Below are 9,673 nucleotides of genomic sequence, written 5' to 3' on the forward strand. Positions count from 1 at the left end.
AGCGGAGGGACAGAATGAACAGAAAATACTTTTTAAATGTATTATTTTTACATATAGAAAACAAATGAGTGTGATGCAATTTAATAAAAAGCCTTAACAACAATGTTGTGCACAAATTACACCAAGTACACTTAAGTTTTTTTTTAGTAAAATCAAACATAATCATGTATTATTATATATATTTTGAAGTTTACTAATGGCTGATTCCACAGAATGTTCCCACAAATCTTTTAATGGTTTCTCAATTCGAGAGGAAGGGTAAAGGAATATGGAAATATGGAAATATGACAATCAAGCTCCATCATGTTTTGCACATAGTACATAAGGCCTAGCTCAGATTATTTTACTAAAATAACAATACACATTCCTTTAGCGTGCACAGCAGATGTGATAGATGTGCAAGGCCAGGTAATGATACTGTAGCTTGAAACTTGAAAAAATCATAATTAGCTCCACCGTGATGAAGAATAATGCAGGTTATTAGAAGCTTAATTTTCTTTCTTTTTGTTACCAGGGTGATCATTTTTTAAATTACATTTTCTTCATGGCAGGGCAGTGGACATGGGACTACAGTTTTTTTTTTTTTAAATCACACCAAGTAGTTACTGTAACTACATTTCGAGTTAGAGTTCTCTATTTTCAGAGTTCACTTAATTATATTCACATGGGCAGAAAAAAACCTGCAGTATGGTTGCTACAACTGAACCTGAAAGTCAATATATATAATATATATAAGGTCATATTCAGGTCAATAAAAACTTTTCTGCATAAACTAATGAATAGTTACACATTAACATAGGAGGGTTTCCAGCACTGTCAGCAGACAAAGAAATATTCACATTAATACAATTATCTGTAAGAAAGACCAGTAACTAAATGAAACAGATCATTTATGGTTGATTTTAAAATCACAAATACAACATATTTCGAATGCTTTCAAGTTTAAGCAAGGAGAGTAAACATTGACGTGTATGCTCACTGCCGAGAAAATACAAAATTGACTGTTACAAGTACAATGTCATGCAATAACAGCTGAGTCACACCTATTTGAAGACCTTATTGTGCTGACAGAGGATGTTTTAAATTACTTAATTAAAATGTGCTTTTTGAATTCAACTGTTTGAGTTTCTCGCAATCAAACTCAGGAACTGAAAGTAGAGCAACTCATAAAGACAACAGTAAAGTACAAGTGTGAAGTAATCTTGATCAAAGAAAAAAATATCAACTGTACATTATAACACATTAGCCCTTTATAAATCAAATGCACTTTTCTAATCAAGGCAAAACATTAAAACAACAAATTAATGGTTATTATCTGACAGCTATCAGTTTCTTCAGCGGTGGATTCTCTGGCATGTAATGAGATACTCTGGAAAAGCCTGCGTATCATTGAAGATGACAAACATCGACGGCTTGGTGATGTCGTCTGTAACGCTGTCGTATCTGAGAGGAATATCACCGGTCTCCTTCAACGGGGCGGTCTTCATTGAATGGCAACCTTTAGTGTAGTCTCCTGTTAGAACCTTTGACACAAAAATAAACTTGTATCCATCTAAGTTTGGGGGTGAATACTGATCCTGAACGGACAGCGCAGAGTTGACAGCAAAATACACCCCCTGACCGTAGACGGTGGCTGTGGGGAGAAAAACCATGATGTCAAGAGATTGATAACCAAGATGAGGCAAACTGAGCCAAATGTTATTCCGAAACTTACCATTCTTTCCACAGAAGCTTCTGTTGAATCCATGAACGCATATCTCCTTCACACTCGTCTCACTCGTACCATGGTAGAGAGTCCGTTCGATTTCTGGGTACGTGGCTCGCTGCAGCACACTTGCCTTCTTTAACTTGTACTGATTGTACAGCAGTCGATTCATGAGCTTTTCCACCTCGAGAAAAAACAGCCATGTTATTACAGACACGCAACAACAATCTGTTGCAAAATATGTAGGCTATTTTTTTTCTTTTTCACCTGTATGATTCTGATCTTGCTGTGGTATTCCTGGATGGTCTCGTAGAAATTCTTCACAACATTCTGAAATTCATCAGATTCCTCATCGACTTTGGTTGCTTCGGGCAGGTTTGACAGCAGAGAGTATTCCTCTTCTGTCAACAAATGAGTCAGTTTTTATCAGTTCAGTGAGTTTTATTAGATGTAATTTAGTTTTTTTTAACCCCTTTAGATCATTTAAAAACTCCCAAAACTGACAGAAAGCAGTACAAGTTTATCAGGCAGGTCAAAATGTTTTTTTTTTTTTTTAATACGTCAATGAATAATACTGCTATTTAGACAAGTCATTATCATCCATATACTGTCCTGCGTAAACCCTTAAGTAAAAGTAGCTAAAGCCTTATAGCCAGCAAATGAACAGATAAAATTAGCTTGCCAGAGCTATTTCAAGCTAACACCAACAGCGATTTTCTCACCAATATCCCTCTAGCAAAGATTTTGATGCATACTGATATGATAATATTAACTTGAAAAATGACACGGTAATGATGAAGCTAGTTAGAGTTAGTTATGTCATGCTTGACTAACTTAGTTTTTTAATTATTTGTATATATTGAAATACAGAAGTTACATTATGATGTCTCTAATATTTAAATTAGTGTGCCAACCAGCAACTAACATCTGTCAGAGGGGAAAAGAAATATTACATTACACAAATTTATAAAATGTCACTGATAACACAATTAAGTCCATATGTCCTTGACAAAGACAATGAAAGAAAATGACTTAAAAGACAAAGAACAAAGAGTATGTTATAAAGATAAAAGCTGTGTTAGCTAGCTATCTATTTTAGCATTTCTTTTGAAGCATTTTCCTGATATGATGCATTCAGTTATATTTTTGACTTGTCTGACAATCTTAGATTTTGTCAGTTGTAGGGCTCCATACACAGAAGCATCATTCTGCAGAATACTTAAAAGTACTAGACCTCTTAAGTTTCATTTACCTGGTATGTCTTCATTCAAATCCCCTAATTCGAGCATCTTCCTGGAGATTTTCAGGTATTTTCCCGAGGCTATGTTGTGTTCTTGCATCTTTTCAAAACTGATAATGTGGGGCTGATTGTCTAGCAATATATCAACCTTTTTCAGCTTCATCCTCCACGCATTCTCGATGAAAACTGTGGCGTCTGGTGAATATGGAGTCGTGTCTGAGGAGGCTGGATCATGCAGCACCCACTGGACAGTCCGCAGGATTTCCTGGTTGGAAACAGCATTACTGATTTTCTCCATCAGCAGCTTCACGTCACAAATTCCTCCGGCCACAAAGTCCTTGAATCCAGAAACAGCGATTATGGTGCCCTGAATTTGAATCTCGACCGCATGCTTCCTCTTGATCATCTCCAAACACTTCCTGTGGTACTCAGACATGTTCCTCACACTCCTGTGCTCCAGTTTCTCCTCCACCTGTCTCTGGCTGACCTTCTTCCCAAAGGCTATGTCCACACGAATGAGATCACAGCTATAACCTGCAAACACAACTATCTGGATGGTGTTAGCCGCCTTGATGGCATCCTCTAAGGAAACATCAGTGACCTTGTTCAGCTGACCCCCACAGGGGCCTTTGTCAGTACCACTAGAAGAGGCTTCATGTTGGATCATTTTCCTGGACAGCTCCAGGGCTTGTTTCAGCTGTTCGTCCTCATCCTCCAGGGACCAATGGCTTGACTCCATCGAGTACTGGATGGCTAAAGACAGCTGGGCCTCTTCTTCCAGATCGCTAGAAAGGCCCGCGGCTAACCCGCCGGCAGCGTTCCCTTCAGCTGAGAGCTGGGAAGCATCTAAAACGATCACATCAGAGTCCTGGTCTGTCAGGCTGGTCGGTTCCTCTGCTGAGTACAGGTCCATGTTATCCATGTCATCCATGAGTTGCTCTGAATTGGAAACACCCTCCTCGAGACTTTCATCAATGGCTGAGACGATTCTCTTCGCCTCCTCTAAAAGGCCTGCACAGAAGCAAACAGACTCTTTAAAACTGCACAGGATCATGAGAAATCAATAAAGAGAGAGACATTACCTTTGTCAGCAGCTCCATTATTATCAGTTTGCACTGAATCTGATTTTAACTGTGCAGGAGCATCCATAGACATTTTCTGAAAGTTTCTGTGCGACATCATCTTCCATGCAGTTTCAAAAATGTCCTGGAATAAAAAATACAATGTTTCTGTGAACACTGAATGTTTCTGCTGCAGGGAAACCTGAATTACTTCACATTTTGATGTTGAGTAGCAGATTCTGACTTAATGTTATGCTAATTAAAACTGTAATGAATATTTCCTGCATATTAAAAAAGGGTCATATCAGTGACTTTGCAAAAGTTAGGCCATTAACTACTAACTGAGAAAACGTCACAATTGCTGACAATTTTTCATTTAAGTTTCAGGACTTTTGACCTTTTTGTTATAAAGGTTGCAAAAAAGGAAAAACGTCAATGTGCTACATTTTGGTCTTAAGGAGAATAACATGAAGGATTTTGGTATTTGTGCAAAACGATTTATCAAAAATCTTTGTACAGGGCAGAATGACCTTGTTTTGTTTAGTGTTTTTCTATGGCTCACCACACACACTGTGAGCGCTGATATTTCATCACAACTTCTGGCTGCTGTTTATTCGTTTTATTCAGTTTCAGTTTGATTCAAGTGTTTCGGCATTTTTGAAACACGGGTGAGCCTGGAGTCCAATAATTACACTAAACAAAAGGATCAGAAAAGGTCTTCAGAAAACAGTCTTTGCTCCCCACACTTTAACTGACCACCCTCTTTGCACTGACTGCTTACTTGACTTTTTCTTTGGGACATTCGGAGATATATACATTGTTTTTTATCTGTGAGCTGAGGCCGACAACAAACCAAGCAGTAAAATAATAAAGTACAATGAAGCTAAAACTTTCAGCAGGCAGGACTGTTTTGGAGAAACAGTAAGCATCAGTGTTTCACTTCTGTCATGTTTATGCTGAAAGAACTCGGCCTGAGGCTTTTCTGTATACCGTTTCAAGGGAGACAGCTCGTCAAAATGAATGACAACCAGAATAAGCGGCCAACTGAGAGGAGAACGTGGAAGAATCAAGTTGCATGTCATAGTTTCAAAAACACAAACGATAACAAAAGTTTTGCTCTGTTTCATCATTTCATTACCTGGTGAGGCAGGGGTTCCCAGGGCGCCTGCTTCGGGCTGATGTAGACCTGAAACTTTGACTCCATCTCATTCAGGATGCTCTTGCACTCCGCCTCACCTAAAAACCGGGCCACTCCTGGAGCGTTTACTGTGATGGTTCTGGTGCAGATAGAGGAGACGATGCCCTGCAACACCTCCTCAGCCATTTGGCAAGCGACAGCATGACCGTGGATCTATGAGGTAGAGAGACAAATATGTCAAAAGATGAATTAAAACTAAAGCTTTAAAGCCATGTGATACTGATGCATCACATACCTTTAACCCACAGACATCCTCAGCCTCTAGTGGAAAAATAGACACTTGGTCCATGTCGGCCAGTAGCTGATGACAATGGATCTGGATGTATTTCAGCATGCCCGGCTCCATAGAGATGACTGTCTCCCTTTCAATGGGTGTGGTGAGAAACTGCAGGATGGCAGTCTGCTTCTCGCTCTCCATCCCTTTCAGAGTCAACACATCAATATTCCCTCCTCGCTCCGACACCTTCACAGAGCAGAAACCCAGAGCCCGCAGGAACTCAGACCACTCTCTGCAATATAACATACCCTCATATTGTGCATCCAAAGGTACGCTGAAGTGACTCAGTTGAGATTTCAAAAAGCTACATGCCTGCTGAGCAGAGTTCTGCGACAGCGATGTTACAGCGACTTTAGAATCTGATACGGAGTACATGGAGGGTGACCCAGTTTGATTCATGGTTTGTTGTAGTCGCTCTTTTACATCTTTTCTCGCAAGGAACTGGGCCTTTTCTGGCTCGAGAGTGAAATGAGTTTCAGACATATTGCCGAGAAAGTCAGAGACGGTCTGTTTTATCTGCTCCATCTTTTGTCCGCCAGGTCCTACAACGTGCACACCATCTTCCTTAATTTGGACGGTGATATCTGGGTCAGTCTTTTCAATGTTCTGTGGAAGGGGGCAAAGTTGAAACAGAGCTAATTTTACCGGGTCAGCTATAGGAATATGGCTCGATAGTGTTTCTGCATCCTCTGTATGATTCTCCATAACTTCCTCTGCTGCCTCCTCTGCCGCCTCATGGGCAGCAAGAGGCTCCGAGGTCGGCTGAGAGCCGGACGGGCTGCTGGCAGTGACCACCATGGGGGGAGCGGTCTGCATCTGAATATCACTCAGATCCTCTGAGTTTCTCTCAGTCATATCTCGGCTTCCACTTGCAGAGTTTTGTGATGTTGCACTTTCTGTTGGTTGAAGAAAGTCAAAGTATGGCTTCACGAGCAGGTCAGCGCCGTCCAGTTTGTGCTGGAGCTCGAGGACAGGTCCCAAAGCTGTTACAAGAAGAACAGACACTTTGTTTATGAAGGAAGCTTTAAATGTGCAACAAGAGTTTTTTAAAAAGGTTGTACGCCGCAAAACTTACAGTCATAGTTGACGAAGGACACCTTCGCTGTACCCTCTGAAAGCATGGCGACCTCCTTCACCTTCTGATCCCCTCCTCGCTTCCCCTCGAAGTAAAGAGTGAGCATGTCCGGAGAGGTGCCAGGGTGCAGGTTCTCCACTAGAACAGAGTCAGTTTGCTCAAGCTGTTCAAGTGTTACCTTGGCCCCATCCAGTGTCCTCTTGGAGATCTTTGCACTAAGGTTTTGGAAATCTGTAAAGCAAAAATACATATAAACAGTAAGAAAATGACAACCTGAACATTTTGGAAAGATCAGATTGTTTTTGAGAAAGAAGAAAACATGTGCGTTTAAGAGACCTTTCGACAAGGGTTGGCTGAGGTGGATGAGGATGAAATCTGTCCCCGGGGAGGGGTACAGGGTGTATTCTGTCACGTTCAAGCCCAACATGTTCTCCACGTAGAGCTCTATCATCTCAGAGAAGGTGGTGGGGTTGATCCCCCGCAGCAGCAGCCTGCATTGGTCCTTTGAGGCAGGCTTTCTCACACACAGCTCAACATTATGCAGAATGTGGTGCCCTTTAGACAGCACTTGGGCTGCAGCTGTCAAAGCAACAGGAAGAGAAAATGAAATAATTGGCATGCTGTATATTAATGGTAAACTGCACTGTCTCCACTCATGTTTTTCTGTTCTTAGAGCTGTTACTTCAAATGTTTGTTTGTTTTTTTTTTTTTTAAATAAAGAACATAGAAGATTTTGAAAGCAGCTCATGTCAAAGGTTAACAAATCACAAACTTGCCTTCCGCATCTTCAAACACCAATAAGGCACGGTCACCCTTCTTCTCCACAGAGAAGAGTGGGCCGCCCCCAGAGCGACGTTTATTCTCGAAGTATAGATACAGCAGTTCCTCATCCACTTGTTCAGGCAGCGCCAGAACCTCCACTGTCCTGTCCTCCGGGCTTTCGACTGGCATCCTGATAAAATACATAAAATGTACATGCAGGTCTTAGTGGTTCTAACATGTATGCAAGTCTTTGTTTATCTTCTCGGCTACATGTGAAACCTGTAACCTGGGTTTTTTTTTTTTTTATTATTTATAGTAGATGCCTCTTTCATAAGTTTTTATCAAAAGTGAGGATGTACTTTTTTTCAGTTTAAGCCATTTAGATGCAATTTAAATGTGTCAATTTTAGCTTTGGGAGATTATTAACACTATTGTCAGAAGAATCTGCTGTGAGATTTTATGTGGACAACCATGTGCCTCTGTAACTCACAGCTGAACTGACCTCAGGTGGCCTCGAATCAAGGTGTAGAAACAAAGATCATCAAGAGAAATGGGAGCTAAATTTCAAATGTCATGTTGCAAAAATCAAAAAATCTGCCTCAGTTTGTCATCATGTGGTATTGAGTATAGATAGATGACTGGGGAAATGAATGTAATAAGGGTCTGAATACTTTCTGAATGACAGTATTTCTGTGCTAAATGTGTTTAAGAAGCTAATTTAAGGATTTTAGTCACGTGTAAATAAGAGTTTGGAAAGTCTTCTGCCATGACAGTGATCATGGCCTACTCGGTACCAAATGTGGCCACCTTACAGGAAGCTCGGCCTGTATAGTACTGACAACATGCCAGGACCAAAACATGACGCTGGTGTTTTTAAGTTTGCTACAGCAACATTTCCACCCCAAAGGTTTCCAAACGGAGTCACCTTCGCTCTAGTAGTTTGTTTTTTGTGTGTGTGTTTTTATAATATATATAACTGCGTAGTTTTTCATAAGTTCGTGTCCGTATCTGCTCTGTCATTTTTTTTTTTTTTTTACGAACTTGAAAGTGAAACCAGTATCTACAGTTGCCATGTTCAGACGATGAAGCCGAACCCGCAAAAAAAAAGATTCACATTTCGGCGTCGGAACGGGGCGAACGCAACAGAGGGTTTTAGAGCCGTACTTACCTGTGCTACGAGGCAAACATTTGCTCGTGAATTCGTTCCGTCTGCACGACTTGAACTCTCCGAAGACTTCCTTGTTGTGCTGCTTGTTGAACGGCGGGTGGCGTCATCGCCGTCACCTGTACGTCTTAAAGGGGAACACCCCCTTTTAGCGAGTGGAGTGACTCACTGAGTCATCATGGTCGCTGTAGTCCACGGCGCTAACGTGTGTGTCGCCTTCATTACCTGCGTCAAAGAGGTTGTGTTCTCACCTGTATGTGTGTGTTTGTTTGTTTGTCATTATTAAACAAAAAAGTACTGAACGGATTTGCACCGAACTTGGTGAAAGGATGAGACATGGACCAGGGACGAACCCATTACATTTTTTTTAGGGCAGATTCAGATCATTTACCATGAATTTCATTTTTTTTTCTTTGAAGTCTGGTGTATGTTGGTGTATGACGTTCAACACTGGTTTTGGTGGAGGTGGTAGCACTCTGAGTGCTTCTAGTCTACTCATTATGCAAAATAGCCACTTCATAATCTATGTTTGGATTATAATTACTGGTTCATTTGTATGCACATCGCTTTAATCCTGCAGCTGGTGAAGCTGGTGCTAATTGTAATCATTTTATGTGCTGCTTGGTTGCCTTTAAATTCCCCTCCCAAAGATCAGTACAATTTGAACCTACAGTGTGATAATACATCCTATTCTATATGTTGATTATGTTTAGTATTGTTAATCTGAATCTGCAAAATAGCAACTAAAGGTATCAAGTAAATGTGGAGTGAAAAGTAAAATATGAGCCTCTGAATTGGTGGGGTAGAAGTATAATATGGCATACATTGAAATACTCAAGTAATTATTATTAGTAGTCTTATGACTACCTCAAAATTGTACTAAAGTGCAGTATTTTCACCATAAATGTACACATTACTTTCCAACACTGATATAATATTAAATTATATTAGTTGGGAAAATCCCACCACAGGTTCTGTTTAGAAGCTCTTCTGGGGCTTTTAATCATATGACATGATCTTCATCACCAAATGGAGGTTGCCTTTTTGTCACAAAATTGTTCAGAGTGTTTTCTTTCTTTCTTTCTTTCTTTCGTAATTATTACAATATTACATTTCTTTATCAGGCTGCTACTTTTATTTTCATTTCATGCTACTTTATATTTTACATAACAAGCAACTTGATTACCTCT

General features: G+C 40.3%; 1 protein-coding gene across 1 annotated transcript; it reads right to left on the reverse strand.

Moving 5' to 3' along the window:
* Positions 1–216: 216 nt before the first annotated feature.
* Positions 217–8,615, reverse strand: parp10 (poly(ADP-ribose) polymerase family member 10). Its single transcript, XM_056398698.1, has 11 exons — positions 8,487–8,615; positions 7,333–7,508; positions 6,893–7,135; positions 6,557–6,787; positions 5,440–6,464; positions 5,145–5,357; positions 4,028–4,151; positions 2,958–3,956; positions 1,973–2,106; positions 1,715–1,889; positions 217–1,633 (listed from the first exon to the last, which is right to left on the reverse strand). Exons 2-11 carry the CDS (start codon positions 7,505–7,507, stop codon positions 1,335–1,337), a joined length of 3,618 nt encoding a protein of 1,205 aa, XP_056254673.1. The 5' UTR covers position 7,508; positions 8,487–8,615; the 3' UTR covers positions 217–1,334.
* Positions 8,616–9,673: the final 1,058 nt, after the last annotated feature.

The sequence above is a fragment of the Seriola aureovittata genome, chromosome 16 (assembly GCF_021018895.1).
Source record: "Seriola aureovittata isolate HTS-2021-v1 ecotype China chromosome 16, ASM2101889v1, whole genome shotgun sequence".
Lineage (NCBI taxonomy): Eukaryota > Metazoa > Chordata > Actinopteri > Carangiformes > Carangidae > Seriola > Seriola aureovittata.

What these genes read in the sequence shown, in the direction of transcription:
- parp10 (XM_056398698.1), bottom strand. Translation starts at nt 7,507, where the DNA reads ATGCCAGTCGAAAGCCCGGAGGACAGGACAGTGGAGGTTCTGGCGCTG. An exon ending in AGGATGTCTGTGGGTTAAAG is followed by an intron (nt 5,358 to 5,439) that starts GTATGTGATGCA and finishes TCTACCTCATAG; the next exon opens with ATCCACGGTCATGCTGTCGC. An exon ending in TAATGGAGCTGCTGACAAAG is followed by an intron (nt 3,957 to 4,027) that starts GTAATGTCTCTC and finishes GCTTCTGTGCAG; the next exon opens with GCCTTTTAGAGGAGGCGAAG.